This window comes from Daldinia vernicosa, assembly GCF_022497035.1.
Source record: "Daldinia vernicosa strain CBS 139.73 unplaced genomic scaffold F5Y00scaffold_33, whole genome shotgun sequence".
In the NCBI taxonomy this organism is placed as follows: Eukaryota; Fungi; Ascomycota; class Sordariomycetes; order Xylariales; family Hypoxylaceae; genus Daldinia; species Daldinia vernicosa.
Genome location: NW_025953949.1, coordinates 250,853 through 270,296, shown reverse-complemented (window position 1 = coordinate 270,296; position 19,444 = coordinate 250,853). Strand labels below are relative to the sequence as shown.

General features: G+C 47.3%; 4 protein-coding genes across 4 annotated transcripts; 2 read left to right on the top strand and 2 right to left on the bottom strand.

The window, feature by feature from the left end:
* Positions 1 to 52: 52 nt before the first annotated feature.
* F5Y00DRAFT_241185 (NAD(P)-binding protein) lies at positions 53 to 1,624 on the bottom strand. The gene is made up of 2 exons (XM_048008340.1): positions 1,194 to 1,624; positions 53 to 1,142 (listed from the first exon to the last, which is right to left on the bottom strand). The coding sequence occupies exons 1-2, from the start codon at positions 1,267 to 1,269 to the stop codon at positions 223 to 225; spliced, it is 996 nt and encodes a 331-aa protein (XP_047863498.1). The 5' UTR covers positions 1,270 to 1,624; the 3' UTR covers positions 53 to 222.
* Positions 1,625 to 2,489: 865 nt separating this feature from the next.
* On the top strand, positions 2,490 to 5,171 carry F5Y00DRAFT_116510 (uncharacterized protein). Its single transcript, XM_048003976.1, has 3 exons — positions 2,490 to 3,425; positions 3,476 to 3,538; positions 3,593 to 5,171. Exons 1-3 carry the CDS (start codon positions 3,236 to 3,238, stop codon positions 5,086 to 5,088), a joined length of 1,749 nt encoding a protein of 582 aa, XP_047863497.1. The 5' UTR covers positions 2,490 to 3,235; the 3' UTR covers positions 5,089 to 5,171.
* A 4,130-nt stretch (positions 5,172 to 9,301) lies between these two features.
* On the bottom strand, positions 9,302 to 11,351 carry F5Y00DRAFT_116407 (uncharacterized protein). The gene is made up of 3 exons (XM_048003975.1): positions 10,831 to 11,351; positions 10,194 to 10,760; positions 9,302 to 10,142 (listed from the first exon to the last, which is right to left on the bottom strand). Exons 1-3 carry the CDS (start codon positions 10,992 to 10,994, stop codon positions 9,884 to 9,886), a joined length of 990 nt encoding a protein of 329 aa, XP_047863496.1. The 5' UTR covers positions 10,995 to 11,351; the 3' UTR covers positions 9,302 to 9,883.
* A 6,395-nt stretch (positions 11,352 to 17,746) lies between these two features.
* On the top strand, positions 17,747 to 19,384 carry F5Y00DRAFT_241153 (FAD dependent oxidoreductase). Its single transcript, XM_048008339.1, has 3 exons — positions 17,747 to 18,100; positions 18,154 to 18,251; positions 18,308 to 19,384. Exons 1-3 carry the CDS (start codon positions 18,042 to 18,044, stop codon positions 19,126 to 19,128), a joined length of 978 nt encoding a protein of 325 aa, XP_047863495.1. The 5' UTR covers positions 17,747 to 18,041; the 3' UTR covers positions 19,129 to 19,384.
* The last annotated feature ends 60 nt before the right edge of the window (positions 19,385 to 19,444 follow it).

Here is a 19,444-nt window from a genome sequence, read left to right as displayed (position 1 = left end):
TGACCCCTAAGATTCAATATTAAGAAGTACAGATGTACATACGATTCTCTCTTTTACTTCTATTTGGCAGTCAAACTCGAAACAAACAGAAGATTTCCCAAGTTGGGTAGAGAATAAAAGCTAGTTTTATATATATATAAGTTCCATTGTTACATTTTCAGCTATACCAATACAATTCTACACAGCAATAATACTCTACTATCCTGGGACCTGCCTTAAGCCTTAGATATCAAACTTCTCACCCACCAGCTCCTCGCTCAACTTCCACAACTTCTCTGCGAGCTCCGGGTCCGTTGCCCAGTCCTTGACCTCCTTGGGATCAGTCGTCAGGTTAGTATTCTGCAAGAAGACACCCTCCTCCTTGACCAAATCCGGGTCTAGAGCTGCGCGGAGAGTCGTTCCGCAGCCCTGCTGCAGCGTCTTGTACGGGTCGGCAGCCCGCTGCTCGGCGAGCGTCCTGCCCGCGATCTTCTGCACGGCTTCGTCCATGATCGATGCTAGGTGCGCGCCGTCCATCTGCTTGATGTAGTGCTGTAGGTTCGTCACGATGCTGCCCGGGTGCACGGCGAAGGCGCGGATGCCGCGCGAGGAGAGGCGCTTATTTAGGCCCACCGTGTAGAGGATGTTGGCGCTCTTGGATTGTCCGTAGGACGCGAATTCCGTGTACGAGCCCGGCTGCGTGAAGTTGGGGTCTTCGAAGCGCACGCCCGCGTATCTGTGCCCGGAGCTAGTAAGGTTGACGAGCCTTGCGCCAGGTCCGGCCGCGATGATCTTGGGCATGATCTTGTTGGTCAGGACGAAGTGGCCTAGATGATTAGATTGAAACTGCAGCTCTAGTTTATCCTCCGTCAGCTCGAAAGGAGCCGCCATGATGGCCGCGTTGTTGATCACCACATCGATCTTGGTGATCTCGGGGTCGTCGAGGATAGCCTGCGCTGTCTTCCGGACGCTCTTAAGCGAGGTGAAGTCGGCTTGGACGAACTTGGTCTTAACACTAGGGTTGATCTTTTTGATGGTGTCGATGACGGTTTGTACCTTCTCTGGAGAGCGCCCGACGAGGATGAGTAGAGCTGGTGACTCTGCGGCAAGCGAGGTGACCGTCTCGGCACCGATGCCACCAGGACTAGGGCCGGTTAGGAGGACTAGAATAATGTCAGTCTACCATACTCCCAGAGGCGAGGGAGCATCCTTACAAGTTCTTCCCTTCACCTGGTCAGCAAACTTGTGGACAAGTGCGAGACCTTCGGTATTTCTGTCGTAAGTGGCCATTATTACTGATAAGTATATCGTTGATAACGTTGAGTAGATCAGTCTAGGGTTTTTGGATAGGGCTATGTAGATTTATCCTCGATGTAGTCTTGGGCCTTGGAATGAGTCCTGAGTTATTCTGCTTCATCTTGAGCTCTATATAGTCGCCCAGCTGGAGCGATTTAAAGGTGTCGCTGATGCTCGTATCGAAACTCTAGATGCAGTCCTTACAGTTTCGCAGGTTGTCATCTGCATTTAGCGGTCTTAACCATGATAACGCCGGGAGAGCCTCATCTTCTATATATCCGAAATTCATAGGAAAAGTCTCCGAAGATGTTCCTTCAAAGTCTCCGAGTAGCCAGGCCGTGTAGTTCCCTGTTCCATATTACAGTGTTTAATGATATGTATACGTATTATGCTAGTAATTAGAATGTGGCTGGCGTCATTCAAAAGAGTCATAATCCCCTGTCAGTATTTCTACTAGGAGGAAACGCGGTTTCACTACGTTAACTCCAAACTCCGATGACTTTGCAGATGATGAACCATTGATATAAAAGCCACAAGATACAATTGGCAAATGATTACGAATTTTAATTTTGGCGGAACGTACGCCATTCATATTATTTTAGCTCATGACGAGTCAAATGAGGACAATTGCCACTGGCCTGAACTTACTAGCAATATATTCGTAAGAAGCCATAGTTAAGCTTCCGAGTACATACATAGCTCCCTTTCAACGTTCGAGCAAGATATCGCGGGGAGGCGAAAGAATGACTGTTAATAGTTACAGTAGCTAAAGCATGGGTTTAATGCTCTGCTCTGTGTATGTAACTGGTGATCTTAGAGAACTTATAATAAATCAAAGAAGGCGTCTTTACTTATAATAACGAAATTAATATTCGACGTACGAAATAATTGTTTTCGACATTATGTTAGGTAATTCACTATTACCGAATTGTCTTGTTAACTCTTATTCAACTCTTCCTGCGTCAATTGTAGACTTCAAGGTATTTAATGTACATACGGATTCGTACCTTATATGTAAGCTATTGCAGGGGTTAACCTTGTCGGGTATAGAGATACTTTGTACTTCATATGCACATGTATGAACAGACGCGGTGTAAAGCCACAGTCAAATTTGAAACGATGAATGCTCTGTGGCGTAGCTTGCATCTGTAGATCTAGTTCTAAGTTTCCGATTGGTCAAAGCGGGTTTGTTGTTTTAAGATTCAAGATCGTATGTAAGAACTCAAGTCTATTGGAGCAAGCTTTCACAAGACGACATCTACGTAAGCCTTTTCTAAGTTAAACGATTAACCCGCCTCTTATTACGTTGGTATCATCCATCTTAAGTTTTGTCTCAAGCCGTCTCGAGATTTTATGACGCTTTAATGAGATAGCCACCCTTAACATTGCGTACTTGGTAGTTTAGCCTCTGTTCGCCCAGGCTTAGTTGTCAGTTGTCAGTTGTCGACTTACACGGCGACTATACGTTCCTGACGACTATATAACTCGGCGGCCATACTATTGCCGCGTGAACCTTTCGAACCAGCGGGTACATGAATACAATAATACATGAGCTCTTTTCAACAGCCATCTCAACAAGTCAAATAATTATTGACGACTAGGCCGTTACTAAATTTGCGGACCCTTTCCTCATTCTCTAAAGTACCTAACATACCTACCCTCTCCTCATTCTCTAAAATACATACCTTCCCTCTCTTCTAAATTCACGACAACTATCTACTTGATCTGTCATTCTTCCACTGGGTACCTTACCTAATATTTTCTCATCTCTTTTTCCCCCAACCATACGAGGAAGCAAAAGTTCTCTTCTCAGTTAGGCCATCTTGATCGATTCGAGTGTCCCCGCCTAACGAATATACTGACACTGCTTTCCCTCTTCTACAAACACCTTAGATTCATCTTCCCCAACTACACATAACATTGTTCAACTTCTCTCTTCCACCTTCCACCTTCCACCACGATGAACAACCCCTCCCCCTCATCCACCATGGGTTCTGACGACGAAATTTCCACTTTTCGTATTGTGAAAAGTGATGGAGTAGCAATCCCTGAAGACCGCTTGCAATATAACAAAGCAGTCTCGAGCTCCGAAGAAAACTGGCTACGTAAACTCGGAGAAATGCTAGGCTCACAATTCTACCCCAAATCAAGTTGGTCAACCGCATGGGATAGGGCAACGAAACATACTAATCTTCGTTAGACTATAAATTCGTCTTGGAGGCATTCCCTCAGAACTATACTCTCAGACAGAAATTCCGAGAAGGTATGTCGACCTAGCCTCATATTTTATTATGTATACTGATGGAAACAACTCTAGCCAAGACTACTTCCGACGCGACCTCTTCGGATACAGCCGTAAACAAAGGCGCTTCGGACTGCTACCTATATGGATATCCAGATCTCGGGACGAAAGGCCGTAGCAAGGCAAACTCCAAGAACTATAGATCTCCAGCTGAATTCTTTGACCACTTACTGTGGTTGGTAACTGATGGCGAAGATCGATCCAAGTGTTATTGCAAACATTGCAAGTCATACAACAGTTCTCAAACGAAGACACCGACTGCAAAGGCTCAAGTTCCGGCTAGACCTGGCCCTGCCGCGAAACTGCCGGGACCACTCGGTGGTAATTCCCCAGCACAGTCCGCTACAACATCTACCGCGTCCAGTCCGGCACCAAGTGGCCCCTCAGGAACCTCAGTAGCACCAGGAACCTCGGTAGCATCAGCCCAAAGAGTCGCCTCTGCCGCATTGACAACGCAAGCAGCGATAAGCCCTGCCACAGTGGTGATGCCACATGACAAGCCTCCACTATTTAGGGAGGGAGAAGTGGTGTGGTACATCTTACACAAGTCCTTTCGCTTGGGGCTTGTCATCCAAAATCTACCTAGCGACCCAACCACCTCAACTCCTACCATGCATAAAATCAAGCCTTTATCGCACTCGCGAAGAGCCCTGGAGGACGTTATACAGCCTGAGAATGACATGAGGCCATTCCTGGCGTATAGCGTCCCCGCTCCTCATCCAATCCTCGACAAGTTCTCCAACCATCCCATGGAAGCAATCCCGTGGGATTCACTAGAGGCGCAGGTTAGTAAGATAGACGAAGGTTTAAGCGTCGAAGCCTCTAAGGTAGGCGCAAGTCGTGTAGACCACTCTTACTCTCTCTTTAACCCCCTCGTCGATCCTACGCTCCAACCCAACCAACAGAGTTTCGGTGGTGTTTTCCTCGGCTGCGAAAAGATCTGCACATTCGAGGCCATCCGAGTACGACTGGAGCAGGCTGAGCACCCGCAGTGGGACAATCCCGAGCTCCCCTTCGCCATGGTAGTTAGGAAAATCGTGCTGGAGGGAACAGATAAGGGAGAAGAGCTCTTCTTTCACGGCGACCTCTGGCTCTTGCAGGAGACCGACTCGCCGGCCCACGGAGATTCACTGAGATACGTCACCCAGGCTATGGTCCGCGAGAAAATGTTTCGAGATAAAGTGAAGCACGCATTAGGTATACACCATGAGTGGCGTTTGATACAAAACCCTATCAAAAAGTCGTCGGCGTACGTCCGAGGACGTTTTCACGTATCGGAGAAGCTCGGACCGCTACTCGACCAAGAAAACTGGGCTGCGACGGTGCAGCAGGGGCACTTCATGCCTCCTAAGCACAAGTCTCTGAACAACCGCGGTGACTCCAAGAGCTTCGATGTCGGCCGAAAAGAGTCGCGTTCGGATACCTTCGCCGGCATCTTCCCGCCGGGCACTGTCCTATCTTTCGGACCCGACGTCGTGGAACAGCCCGGAAACGCTTATCATCCTCATTAAGCATATAGTACTACGATAGATGAGACTGTCGTAACTGCGCGGCCGTCGTTTAAGGATATGATGGATTGGCTGGTTGGCTGGTTGGTGGCTTTGTATATCCAGCATAATACCGGCGCTGAGAATGAAGTTCGTCGTCTCCGGTGGTGGAGGCAAAGGCAAGGCACGGTCAGGATAGGGGGAATGGCATCATCAATCGCGTTTTTTTATTAGGTTTCCTTTTCTTTTTAGATTCATCCTCTCGTAGCAGCATTTGTTGCCTGCCGACGGGATAGTTTCGATGTTTATTTTGCAGTTTGTCGTCTACTAGTCCTTTTTTCGCTATAGTACTAGCAATCATGGTCTAGTAGGAGTTGATCCAACTCTCTTAATTACTCTAGCATCAATGCAAAATCTTAGAGCTCAACCCGTAGGTGTCTTCGTAACTATACCTAAGACTCGGGGTTGGTTCATGTCGTTTAACTTTTCGGTTATACTAACTACTTGAGGTAATGTCTAAGCATCTAGATTGGTCCATCTGAGTAAACGGGATATGTTGTTCTGTTATCCCATGTCTTTTCACGTCCAAGCCTGATTTGAAAGGGTGTTTTCTAAATATACATCACGAGAAGCCAACGTCATACACGACACTTTCAACGGTGACTCGTCTCTTACGAGACGGAATGGGTTACATCGTTACCCTGTTGGTAATCTCCATAATACCTAACAAGTAATATATCAATGCCATAGCGATACCACCTTCATCTGCAAGAAGCCAAGCGATAGGTATCCCTACAGAAAAGTCGCCGACGGATAAGCATGCTAGCGACATGTCACTTTGCAGTTTCCTCGCTGACGATAATACCTCATATATGACGACCCGACAGGTTGGGTCGAAAAGATGTCGCTAATTTTAGGTGGTTTCCGATTAGAGTGTACATAGACGACGAACTGTCGTAAATAGGTACCTAGAATACGCATCAAATACGGCAGACCACGGAGTAGAACCGTACATGCGGTAGATATGGTCGTTTATTCTATCCACCATGCGGTATGTCGTGTAATAGTGTATTACATACCTAACATAGCAAGCTTGAATTAACACACCCCAGACCCTTCCCCATACCGCTTCGCTTCTTAGCAAACACCCCCAGAAATTAGTAGGGCAATGCCTGTACACTATGTATGTATTGTACATATCTTAGTCTCTTCGCGGATACATAAAATGTACCGCGATGAAACTCGAACCTGGAGCCTTGCTCGCTCCTTTACGTCGTAGTTAGTGTATTTCGACTTGCGAGGCTGCTAGCGTCGAGCCGCGGTTGATCGTTCCCCGGGTGGATACGCCAATAACGTCTATACATATAGTGTACACTATAGACCGCGGCCCCCGCGAAGCCCACCACCACTTCCATCCATATCCACCTATCCGGTTGCTAGTACATACATAGTGTATGTATTACGTTACAGGTTCAAACGCAGACATGCGTGGGGACCGTTTCAATCGAAAGTATATTAGCATCGACGGTCTAGTGTAGTGTAGTGTAGTGTATGTAAAAGCCGACCTTGTCGCGGACAGGTTCGCGAGGCTCGGTCCGTCTCTCGCTATCCAATTTAGGTGTACAATACGTTACATATGTATAATCCCCCAGCCGCTCAAATCAAAGTCCAGGACATCAAATATATTCTAAGGCTACGTCACCTCCCTCTTCGCTTACATATTCCAACATCAGGTTATAATTTATTTTTATCAGCGAAATTTTCGGACTTATGTAGGTTACTATGGTAGGTATTCCTCGTCGTCCTTGGAATTCAAATCGGCCCGAGTCGTAGCAGTTTGTACGGGGACAAAGTTACATAGCCCCGTACATACACTACCTCGGTACCTATCTTATGTAGGTATGTAGTGACATACATAATCCGTATAACTAGGTATGAAGAATCAATGTGCTTCTCATCGTAGTGCTGCATACCTTACGTAGTGTATACCACCACCACTCACGTCTAACATCGAGGTGGTTGTCTGTGTCTGCCTTACTTACATAAGGATTGCCGCGATTGGAAGTTGACGATAAAACAGCCACCCCGGATTGGACCGGGATATCACCATAGCCAGAAGTGGTAAAAACTCTAGTCTTGGCATTTTCTATCACGCGAGTGATTAACATACATCTTATCAAACCCTGATCGATTTCGACATCTCCTCGGACACGTTTTTGTGAGAAATGACGGCGGGAATAACGGACGGCTGGGGTGGGAATGACGTTTCAGAAGGAGCACTTGGCACAAAAGGGTACGGGAGTTTCCGTTCGCCGCCTCGTGACGAGCCCTCGAGGAATAAGGGCGATCAACGTGATTTGAGCGTGGCCGGATCGACAACGTGGGAAAGAGGGAGAAAAAAAAAAAAAAAGAAGACCAAGATGCCTAGTGTGATAATGCTGGAGATCTTGGCTGTCAGCATGCATAATATGTAAAAGGTGTATGTATACATTGCATAAATGACGAATAACAATTCAACTGCTTTTGCACAAAACGACATGTCCAAATTACCTAAACATTGGTCGCTACCTAAACCTGATTGAAAAGAAAAAAAGGGGACCGTAAAATCCCCGGAGCTAAACTCGTTTAAGGTTCTCGGTACCACAAATCACCATCGTAAGGCGCAAACGCTTACTAGTTCGGAAGTTCCGAAATTTCGACCTAGGCGAAACAGAGAATAGGGCCATCCAGGCTACCGGGTCGCCAGCCCAGGAAAAAAAAAAAAAAAGAAAGAAAGGAAAAAAAAAAGTCTGGTCGGCGGGGTCCGGCTTCCCACGGGTCGCTCCTGGTGTCCATTGCTCCTCATTTCGCGGGTAGGAAGCGGAAAAGCTTGTCGCAGATCCGCATCGTCAAAAGAGCTAAGAACCACGGTAGCAGCCCAAGTTAAACATCGGTAGTCGCGGAGGAGATTTCTAGATTTGTCCTTCCATTCTATCCACTTCCCACTTCGCCCAGTCCAACCTTTCCCAGAACGGCGGTTCTGCCCCCTCTTGCCCCTGTCGAGAGAGAAAACCCCGGACTACCTGGGTTCGACGTCTTCTTTGCCGTCCCCTCCGGTCGGTATGTATCTTTTAATATGTAGTTACAAGTTACATTGCCCCGGTACATACCTTCACAGTACATAACTAACTAGTTACATACTAGGTTAAATAGTATGTAATTCTGTCAGCAATTAGGCAGTTAAGATAGGCGAGGATGAAGCTAGCCAGGTTTCGTTGCAGCAAAGAGTCGCTAACCTTCAACCGATGCGACGTGCAGCGCGTAACGCCCAACAGTCGGGCGCTTAAACAGCGAGGGTAGCCTGTTAGCCTGTGGCCGCCTTGTAAGTAAGTTCCTTTCGATGACCTACCTCCTTTATGTATTTATACGTATGTAAGCAAGGAGGGTGGCATACATACATCCCATTTGGTTTCATTCCACCAAACCTCTCCAGGTGCTAAGAAAAGCCACCCGCCCCGAACGGCTGGTTTAGGTTGATAACGTCCTACTTTTCGGCGCTTTATACATATGTGAACCCAGAGCGGCGGAATGCACCTCTACACCCCAAACGCCGAGACTCATATCGGCGATACCAGACAGTTATGTTCGCCGGATGCCGGAGTAAGCGAACCAAAGCCGAGAGGACTTTCTAGTTTGATGAAATGGTGTAGTTATTGTATCTATGTAGGATATCTATTAAATATGAAAAAGATGATAGTTATGTAAAGTTAAAGTGTTGTTAGTGCGGTATAGGTGGATTCTCTAGTGTAATTGGTCGTGCTGACCGCAACTTGCTAGGTCATGCTTTTGAGATGATAGACTGATTTTATATTGGTCTGACTGCTCAGTCATGCAAGCAAGACTCTTAATGTGCTTTACATAATAGGTTGTGCCCCAAGATCGCGTCACCTTATTTAGAGTGTAGGTAGTTGACAAGCTGTGGTTGAGGTTGTGGTTGTGGTTGTGGTTGCAAGTGTAAGAAACGCCGCATACCCTCCATTAGAGCAATGCGTAAGGATTTCTCGTTACTTTCTCATGCGAGTGATCGAAGGAACATGCGGTGCGACCAGCAATCCAGCAATCCAGCAGGACTTCAAAGTGGTTGGAGTGGGGAGACAGAGTAAGCTTAAACTTGTTAGGTCGAGTGGAGATGCAATGTAACGAGAGCTGCGAGTCAGCATTATGGAGGTATGGGCTTGAATTGCCCAATCCGAAGAGAGTTATGCTGCCGTGCCCGAAATTGCCGGGCTCAAGGCCGTTAGATCAGATCAGATCGATCGAAGAATGACTAAAGGTAGAGCTCAATGAGCGTCAAAGAGAACGACTTTTTATATATGAACTATGTATATGGTAAACGTATATTTCTCGTCTCGATATTACAGTGCCGAGATCAACATGAAAGGTAATTTAGATTGTCATTGCAACTCGGCAGCAAAACTATCAACTTAATGCCAGTTGCCTTGTGCGCCCATCTGACTCGCGCACAATAAACGTAGTAGTTATTTATCTTCAGAGTACCAATGTGTCTGTCTAGTCAATCTTCGTAAGAATGGGAAGTTGTAATAAGTTTAAATATCAACGCGTGCTTAAGGTGGTATAATGCGGCTCATATCGTAATTCGTTGCACATAATGTTACCGTCGGCAGATCCGATATATACACTTAGCCCGAATATGAAGGGGTATGGAAATGTAGTCAGGCTTCGGCTATGTGCTGTGAAGCAAAATCAAGTCGGAAGATTCGGTCGGGTCGGGTTTCTCGTTCGGTTTCATTTAGGCTGATGAAATATATGTTCGAAACAGTTAACTATCCGCAGTCGACAGGGCCGCCACGCGGAGTCGTAGGGTTTCCATAATATCGGGGTCTGGTTCGGGGTCGACTTTCCTAGGCTTAACTCGCGGGCAATCGGTACACTTCTTGTGCGAACAATTGCGACATTCGGTTCCATCGTCCGAGTTTGGCGGAAACTTCTTTCTACATTCGTGACAGGCGTGAACTCCTTTAAAGTTTGTGCCCGGCTCGTCATTGGGATATCCATATGGATACTTGTACTTGTCATTCCTGTATGAGGTTAGGCACTGATAAAACTGACACACAGAGAAGGCAGCTTACGGTTCTCTCGGGCAGTCGGCACATCGTTTGTGACCGCAATTGTCGCAAACTCTTGCTTGCTTGCCATGAGCGGTGATCAGGTTATTACACTCGTGGCAATGCCTTCTGACACGCACGCGGGCCTTGCCCTTGTAGACCAAATCCTGCCCTGGCTTACGGGGCCGCTTCAAGACAATTTTCTCCGCATAATCGTAGTTAGGGATAATAGGAGCATTCTGCTTGTTCCTTCGGATGGCTGCCTCCCTCTTTTCTCGCATGGCCTGTTTCTCTTCCTCCGTACGCAGCTTGACAGGGTGCCGAGTACACAATTTACATCGCTTGTGCTTACAACTGGGACACTCATCGCCAGCAGCAAACGCGGAATGGCATTGATGGCACTCCCGGTGAATTCGCATGCGAACCGACTTCTCAACTCGGAGCACCTCTCCCTCGGTAGAATGCCATTCACTTGGTTTTATCTCCAAGCCGAACTTGGTGCCGAGTTTCTTCGCACGCTCCTCGTGAATCTGTATCCGAGGAATCTTGGTGGCGCCGTCATACTGCGGTCTCGAAGGCGCAGCAGGTTGGCTAAAGAATAGTCAACATCTAACGTTACAACAATATCATATGTAGGCATATTGCATGCATTAGAACTTACCTTACGACCGCGGCTGCGGGTGCAGGTGGTGCGGCCCCCTTCTTAGTTCGAGCACTCCATTTGAAAACAGTCTTTACGTTATACAAGACCTTTCGTACGCCCTTCCTCTTCTTTCCCTCTCGCGATATCGACCCTGCTGGGTTGGCGGGTGCAGGTGAGCTCATGATTCCCTTCTCCTTCCAACTGTCTCGGATGTTCTTATTGACTAAATGCCGTGTTTGATACGTGAAGCTTCAAGCTGTCCAATGCTATCCAATTTAAGCCGTGTAATTGTGTCTTTGCACCAAAGATAGATAATGTAGACCAGGAGGGTGCCGGCCCCTATCCTTAATGAAGGTTGGTTGACGACTGTGAGATCTGAAGCGTGCAGCTGTGAGGCGGAACGTGTGACGACTATAAGCGTTCTAGAATCTCGATATAAATTATCAATGTTGCGGCTCAGGTGATAAACCCTTGAGATAGAGCCGAGATCCAAGTAGCCCGTCTTCCTGTGATTACTGTCAAGAGAAATCACAGGAATCCTACATTCAATGGCAAGCCGATGCGATACTAAGAACGCAGAGGTGACTATGGAAGCCGAAGATCAATCGAGGTTTATTGTTAAGACCCAGGGTTGATAAACAGGAGAATAGTTGCGAGGGAAGAAGTATGTAGGAAAAGAAAGTAGAAGAGTCCAGAGAAATGTGGGAATAGCTGGTTTAGTTGCAAGCCATCTGTCCAGCTGTCCCGGCACTAGGTCACCCCAGGTGAAGAAGCATCTACAAGGTTAGGTTCAAAGGTTCCAATCGATAATAAATACATACATACTATAGTACGGATTAGAGAGAGCATGTGGGACTGCTAACCAGGACGGACTGCAAGAACAGTTACCAGGAGTAGTTACCAGGAGCAGCATAAACCCAGCGAGACAGGCTTGCAGATGTGTGGTAAAACTGGTAAACCAACAGAATGAATTGCTCCGTACAGGTGGGTATCGCCTTTTCTTGGCAGTTTCCATTGACCTCTATGCAATGTAGTATTTTTAGTGGAGTGATACTCTCTTGTGGTCCAATACCTCCTAATCGGGTACGATATTATGACCTTTTCAAGTACACAAGTACATGCAGGGCCGCAGGTACTTATGTATGTCGGCCTACTCCATGTGGGTAATCGGAAAGAGTTGACATGAGGATGTACATGTGTATGTACATATCCGTTGCATTACATATACCTACATCTAAGTACCAAACAGCATAACCGCTTGGCTACACAAGACAAACGTGTCTAGGTAGTGTACGTACGCCACGATCAGAGGAAAATGTATAAAAAGAATTCTTAGGGATGAGCAAATGGGAATTAGAAATGGCTGTATTGCCCACTCTCGGTGTTAGGTCATTAAAGTCGCATAGATGTGTAATCAGTATATAGAAGGGGGGCCATTGCATTATGCCGGCTGCTAGGTCTAGTATCCCGTCTCGCTTGTAGGCATTGTATGTACATAGGTAGGATGTAGGTAGCTTTTGGGTAATCAAGGGTACTCGATAGGGGTGTTCGGATTGTCGCTTCAACCCTGACTCCAACAGCACGGCTGCTCCAATCACCGCTCGAGCCTCCAGTCTTTTTAAGGGAGGCAGACGCGGGAAACCATATACATAGTACCTTCAACCAGCATGCCGGGTCCTGGTACCTCTCCATGTATTATGTATTTTAAGGATAGACAGTGTCAAACCTCAAAATGATATACTTGGTCACTGTAACGACGCGTTCGTTTTGCCAGCTACATTTGCTTTTTAGGTTCGCTAATGCCTGCGAGGATTTTTACTGGGAATCCAATCATCTATCATAATTAATTATTCCAGTACCACGAGTCACCAACGGCGGCACGGAAATAGCGATCTGACATGTCTATGACGGGCTATTAGCGAGTCATGTATGTACGGTTTGGGGGGTGGACAAGAAGAGGAGAAAAACAAAATAAGAAAATAAAAAAAAAGTTTAATACAACGTTCCTCTGATAGTGTAATTGTTGAAAATGAGATAGGTAAGCAAGATTAGGTAGGTACGGTACCTACCTACCTCTAAGCAGACAAGGTGCAGATGGTCCGTTGGTGCATTTGAAGTGATTTAATCGAATTGAATTTATCATTTATCCCCGCAGTTGCATCAAAACCCGGGAGAATGTTGCTTTCACGCACTACGCCTTCACACCGGTAGACGGGGAACCTGATTCCCGAACGGCTGGGCATTGGATATTGTGCATGTACATATGTGGATGTAGTATGCGTGCCCGCTGCAACTGCACTGCCAACGGTGCGTTGCGTTGGGAGAGACGTTGCGGAGCGCGTGTGGATAGGCTTATAAAAGTATGTACCTAGGTACGTAGGTACATGTCTAGAATAGTGTATGTACCTGTGTACATATATGCAGCTAGGGACATCGAAACTTAATGGTATGGAGTTAGCACCTATCATTGCCCGCTACTTGATGATAGGAGGGTAAGAGCGGGTTATGTGGATGATGGATCCAACCAGATGGGACGGCAGGACGGAAGCAAAATACCAATCTTCCTTTCTACTTCTCCCCACTACATAACCCGTACGATTCCAATATCGACTATCGACTCTCACATAACGCGCAACCCCCAAACCCCAAACCCCCAAAAGTCTATTAAACTTCGCAATATCCTATCTCATACCTTTGATGGTGTCTACCACCAAACCCGACTCAGACATTTCTGCAGCAACGTCAGGCTTTAGTTAGACATGTGGTCTCTTCGTCTTCGAATCAATAGTAGCAACCAGTCTACCTTAATATGTCATTAGTGGAGATCCCGTGGGTTGACTTACCAACAGCCAGCCTCCCCCTTCGAACCCCTAGCCAACGCATGATGCTATGTACAAACCCGCTTGTCAGTCGAGAATCCGACAAAATGGGAACCATATCCGGGGCTCCTCTCTACTCCATTTTCTACTAGGATAAAATTAGGAATCTGTAGGTACGTATACGCATACATACATCCAACCAGCCATCGCATGTAGAAGGACAATTCAACTGCCTCGTTGATCATGCGTGCCGAAGACCGTACTTAACTTACCGGTCGAGGTCATTTCGCCAGAGAACCATCGTCAGGGATAACTGCGAGGCCTACATATTCTTAGCCCCCCACAACTACTATATTCAGCTGTATTATCTTATTAGACAGATACACTATTTCGGCACCTTATGGATAGACGGGAATTTGTAGTCAATGATGACACGTTGTTCGATAACGTGTCTTCCTACCAGCTTTGATATTACCAACCAGCCGATATGCTATGCGTTTCACTTCATAGAGAGGTACACATTATTACGATTTACACAACTTTCCGAGAGGGGCTAAACGTTGTTCAAGCCCTTCTCATGCGCCGCCGCCGTCGATAGATATTCCCCTCTTTACCACCGCATTTGGAAGGAAAGGTAATAAGTCGACTTAGCTCTGCAGTGTAGTGCCCCGCCCACCATGTAACCCTACGTAGAGATTCTTCAGTTCGTACTCAGCTAGATGTTCAGAAGAATAGATGTCCATCCGTCCTACCAGCCTACAGCAACTGCGGAAGAAAACCAGGAGGCATGCTCAACATACGCCATCCACTCCGTCTCCGAACCCCGACTTTTATTAGGGGTCTCGTCCCTTCTTCGTTTAGCCAGGCCAATATTAATGGTTCCAGTCGATTAAAACTTGCTCCGAGGACTTGCCCCAGATGGACAGATGGAATCACTGTGGGTAGAATGGTAGAATGGAAGCCTGAGGTTCCAGTCGGCAAACAATGATTTACGGGTTTGCATGATTTCTCGTCCAAGACACATCACCCCATACGCTCTAGTGGCAAAGCCATCTGGGTTCCTCCAAGTTCCAACAAATTGGATTCTCGGCCCGTTGGTTGGTATGGGGCCACTCGTGCTCTGGCATCCCAATGCACTGGAACGCACCATCCCGGCTGGTCGTGAAACCACACTGTACTACCTGTACCAATGTGCATCTGCGTCCTTGGGACTTGGGACTTGGGACTTGGGAATTCAGCCACTGGACCATCCGCACGTACGAAGTATGTGTCATCAAATACAATTATTTTTCATTCTCGCGTCAGTCCCGGCTGTTTGGCGCAGCAACGCCGCAGACTCGCATTTACCTTCTCCTCTTCCCGCATCCTTTCACTCGAGAAGACCCAGCTGTCCGGTACGGCTTCGATCTTAATGGACAATATTTTCTTCACCGCTTCCATCCTGCGAGGTACCCAAGTCACCTTAGTCGCTTTAGATTTAGTCACCGACTAGCCAGGGGATACTATCGGAATGCAGAATCCTTTCTTCCGAAGTTGAGCTGTCAACTTACATATGTATACGTGTACTCGTGACGAGGAGTCGGGGAATCTGTCAGTAGGTACGCATGATCCTGATTGAAACGAAAGCTACGATACGGAGATAGAATCGACACACTATTGTATTCGCTATAGTAATACATATCTACTATAAGCGCGGCTATAGGCCGAGGTAATGACGTGCATATAAGTATCGTCAGATCGGATGTATCCCGGAACGCCGAATAATCCCAGACTGCCAAGATACTCATCCGCTGCTATATTTTATTTTCTAGATTCCAGTTGAGTTGAGATGCTCCAAAACGCCATCCGTCAAGAGACGGATGAGTGTTTGGATGCAGCAAAATCGTACCATTTGTAATTACCTTACTACGTCACACTTTTACCCGCTGTCACATTGAGGGATAATACTCCGAATCGAGCTCAGAGACATACCTGACTTTTATAGGTCGGCTGATACTCTGCATCGATATTATGGCTGCCACCTTTACCGAGCTGCGTTGCTGATTTCCTAGGCGCCTCGTCAGATCATCAAATGATCAAGCCCCAATGCTGACCCTCATATTCGGATCCCATCTATCGGTGCCAGGAAACCCGCAGATTCCCGTGTCAGATTGATGGGAACCGTCGTCGGGTTGTTGCATAAAGCCACGAGCCAACCAAGCGGTGTTATACAAAGTATGACATATCCATGTTGCACTGCATAAAGGGCCATATCATCTTAGAATGCCCTCCTTAACCCACACCGAAATGGCACAAAAGATCTAGTTGGTACGGACTGCCTACTAGCCTGGAGGTGGCTTAGATAAGAAGGAATTGCTACCATAGTAGGCGACGCGCTTATGCGTCTAAAAATTCGATTGACTATTCGACGACGACCTGCAGCAATTCGCTTCAGTTCTTCCGAGTTTATTGATACGACGCTCCTATTATTGCCATGCGATCTACGGTATGCTTTTGGCTATGAAGCACCAGGGTCATTGTTACTTGTCCAGGTCAGCACTTTTATTATAGGGCTCTAGTGAATGTAGGTGGGAAATAAAGTATAAGGGATGAGACAACTTAATAGGGGTAATCATCACTTTACCCAATCATTATACCTAATCTTGCTCATAGTCACAAGGAGTCCTACCACGTATACATCATCTTAAAGTCTTTCATCCTGATCAAAATGCATTTACAATAATGTAGGCGATCTGGGCCGATACAGCATCACCGCTGCTAACAATAGCGTGCTCAGATCTGCCGACAATACTGAGTTCGCAAAGCTCATTTATTTCCATATGTCTACTCGGCATAGCAGTTTTCCCTTTGAAGAGCATGGTCATGGGCTTGGATTAGCCGGTAGTCTATCAGTGACCAACGCAAGCCCTACTTACCTCCCATAAATATTCCAAGTAGCACACTCTGGCTTATATGTCGCGTGATCTCAGAATTGCGGCCATCGTATATACTATGTAGGGGTTACTCTAGTACCGGACCCTTAGGGAGCCCATCAGAGTTCTAAGATACCGCCTCTATTTATTTCCCCGGTGTCACACAAACCCAGCAAGGCAATCTCAAAATGAGGCATTCATGACCTATAGAAGACGCAAATGCCTAAGTACCCATCAGTGCATATATAAAGCCCAAGCCACCCGAATTACAACGTGTAGCAGCATCATAGGAAGATGTCGTTTGATGTCTATCGCGTTTACTAGACTAGACGGCGTTTCAAAGAGATAGTACACAGCATCCTCGTCGCCTAATCATGCCGAATAAAGATCTATTACAACGCCTAGATATTTCCTTAACAATATTTCGCTAGAGATTCCATAGACACCGCCCTTCTCCCGTCATGGTGAAGGCTGGCGAATCCTATCAGACTTAGGAATATTCTCGTATTCTGTAGTAAAACATTCCAAACACGGCATATTCCTTTTCGTCAGCCGTTCGCGGTGGATTATACTTACTCCTTCTATGACAGGATAAAACTTGCGTTCGTGGCTTTTTATAAATGAGTGATCGAGATTCTTGGCATTATCCGTCGTATTGATAAGCGTTGATAGACCGGGCTCAAACCGGACTCGGGAGCCCCACGGCGGAACGAGATCGATGGCGGCATTGATCAAAAGCGGAGTGCCGATGCGGAGTTAGTACCACCCTGTCGAATGATTTCGTAATATTAACCAATACATCTACTGCGGAAGGAATCGAGATGAAGCTGTAAGCTGCTAACTTAGTGGATTAGAGAGACCTAAGATATTAGCAATAATTAGGTACAGAACGGGACGTATGAGAACCCATTAGGTATCTACCCGGATACTTACTTACCTTAGGTAACTATCTCCATATACTGACAAGTTGACATATGAAGCACGCCGAAAGCGGATCTGAGAGATCATATCCTATCGTATGTTTACAAAAGGATGGACGATAACCAATTAAATTGACCCACGCAATAGCATCGTAGCACTAGTTACAAATTTGCCTTTCGGTCTCGCATTGCGCGGAAGACGTTACCGGAAGTCCATTACCCCAGAATACTACCCAGGTACCTGAGGCCGATATTCAATCGCTTGATAGTACTGACTCATAGGCCAGGCTCGATCAACCGTATTCTTAATATACATATGCACGGTGCTTTAATTAAACTCTAGACTGTAGCGCAAACCAATTGAGTGGATTGCTCGTGTTATAATATCAGCCCGAGATATTTCATCGCTAAGATGCCGAATATCGTGGTCGTCGGGTGAGCTCCGATAAGTTGTCTGTCTAGGTAGCTTTACCAGTTCCACTAATACGTCGGATGGCAGCGCGGGCGTGTCCGGTATTACGACAGCCTATCTGCTATCGAAGCAGGAAGGCAATGTCATAACCGTCGTAGCCAAGCATATGCCAGGCGACTATGACATCGAGTATGCGTCACCATGGGCCGGCGCGAACGTTCTACCGTAAGGAAATATCATGTCGATCTACGTCGATGTCGAGACTTACTCTGGAGCAGCATGGCAACCGAGAAGCACAGCTCGTGGGAGCGTCGCACGTGGCCGGAGATCAAAAGGCTCGCCACCGAAGTGCCCGAGGCCGGAATACACTTGCTGAGTGAGTAAAACCCGAGCACGAAGAGGTCGACTACCAAGCCTAAGTAACGAGCGCAGAATCTCGCGTGTACCGCCGCGCGAAGGACATCGAGCAGATCAGGAAAAAAGGCTACAACTTCGACGGGCTCTTCGAGGAGAACCCCTGGTACAAGACGCTATTCGACGACTTCCGAGAGCTCTCCAAGGATGAACTCCCCCGGGGCATGGCGTCGGGCTGCGAGTTCGGGTCCGCGTGCATAAACGTCATGCTGTACCTACCGTGGCTCTTGGGGAAGTGCCGGGCGAACGGCGTGGTATTCCGCCGCGGCCAGCTGAAACACATCTCGGAAGCGGCGTCCCTGAGCCACGCCGGCGGGAAGGCCGACGTCGTAGTCAATACGACGGGGTTAAGCGCCTCCAAGCTCGGCGGGGTGATGGACAAGAACCTGGTGCCGGTGCGCGGCCAGATCGTCGTCGTCAGGAACGAGGCGCCGTACATGCTGACGAAATCCGGGACCGACGACGCCGCCGACGAGCTCTGCTACATAATGATGCGGGCGGCGGGCGGCGGCACGATTCTCGGCGGCACGTACCAGAAGGGCCATTGGGAAAGCCAGCCGGATCCGAATATCGCGACGAGAATCATGCGGCGGGCGGTGGAGATGATGCCGGAGCTTGTTGCGGACGGGAAGGGAATCGCCGGGCTGGATATCATCCGCCACGGAGTTGGTCTCCGGCCTTACAGGGAGGGAGGCGTCAGGATCGAGAAGGAGAAGATTGGCGATACGTGGGTTGTTCATAACTACGGACATGCGGGCTGGGGATACCAGGGGTCGTATGGCTGTGCGGAAGACGTGGTGGGACTTGTGAATGAGGTCCTTAGTCGTTCTCGACTGTAGTGTGGTTAGATCTGGCGATGTAATACTTCCATTGTTTTATTTACATTAGGTAGGTAGGTAGTATCTAAGAAAGGGGGGTTGGTCATGAGGCTATCTTCTTTTTCGCTCCTTTTCGCCATTAATAAGCTACGATATGATAATATATATTTAACATTGTATCTTGTGCCCGCTTAAAGACCGTTTATATGGGATGTAATAAACATTATAAGGACATGTATCGTGAAATAGTATCGTGAAGTATACCGGTTGAGAAAGCGATACCAAGGTACCTTTGGTAGGTATATAGAAGCCGGGCCGCCGAATAATAACCGGCTGG

What these genes read in the sequence shown, in the direction of transcription:
- F5Y00DRAFT_241153 (XM_048008339.1), top strand. Translation starts at nt 18,042, where the DNA reads ATGCCAGGCGACTATGACATCGAGTATGCGTCACCATGGGCCGGCGCG. An exon ending in GCCGGCGCGAACGTTCTACC is followed by an intron (nt 18,101 to 18,153) that starts GTAAGGAAATAT and finishes ACTCTGGAGCAG; the next exon opens with CATGGCAACCGAGAAGCACA. An exon ending in GGCCGGAATACACTTGCTGA is followed by an intron (nt 18,252 to 18,307) that starts GTGAGTAAAACC and finishes TAACGAGCGCAG; the next exon opens with AATCTCGCGTGTACCGCCGC.
- F5Y00DRAFT_116510 (XM_048003976.1), top strand. Translation starts at nt 3,236, where the DNA reads ATGAACAACCCCTCCCCCTCATCCACCATGGGTTCTGACGACGAAATT. An exon ending in ACAATTCTACCCCAAATCAA is followed by an intron (nt 3,426 to 3,475) that starts GTTGGTCAACCG and finishes AATCTTCGTTAG; the next exon opens with ACTATAAATTCGTCTTGGAG. An exon ending in CAGACAGAAATTCCGAGAAG is followed by an intron (nt 3,539 to 3,592) that starts GTATGTCGACCT and finishes AAACAACTCTAG; the next exon opens with CCAAGACTACTTCCGACGCG.
- F5Y00DRAFT_116407 (XM_048003975.1), bottom strand. Translation starts at nt 10,994, where the DNA reads ATGAGCTCACCTGCACCCGCCAACCCAGCAGGGTCGATATCGCGAGAG. An exon ending in CCCGCAGCCGCGGTCGTAAG is followed by an intron (nt 10,761 to 10,830) that starts GTAAGTTCTAAT and finishes ACTATTCTTTAG; the next exon opens with CCAACCTGCTGCGCCTTCGA. An exon ending in GCCGACTGCCCGAGAGAACC is followed by an intron (nt 10,143 to 10,193) that starts GTAAGCTGCCTT and finishes AACCTCATACAG; the next exon opens with GAATGACAAGTACAAGTATC.
- F5Y00DRAFT_241185 (XM_048008340.1), bottom strand. Translation starts at nt 1,269, where the DNA reads ATGGCCACTTACGACAGAAATACCGAAGGTCTCGCACTTGTCCACAAG. An exon ending in CCAGGTGAAGGGAAGAACTT is followed by an intron (nt 1,143 to 1,193) that starts GTAAGGATGCTC and finishes ACATTATTCTAG; the next exon opens with TCCTCCTAACCGGCCCTAGT.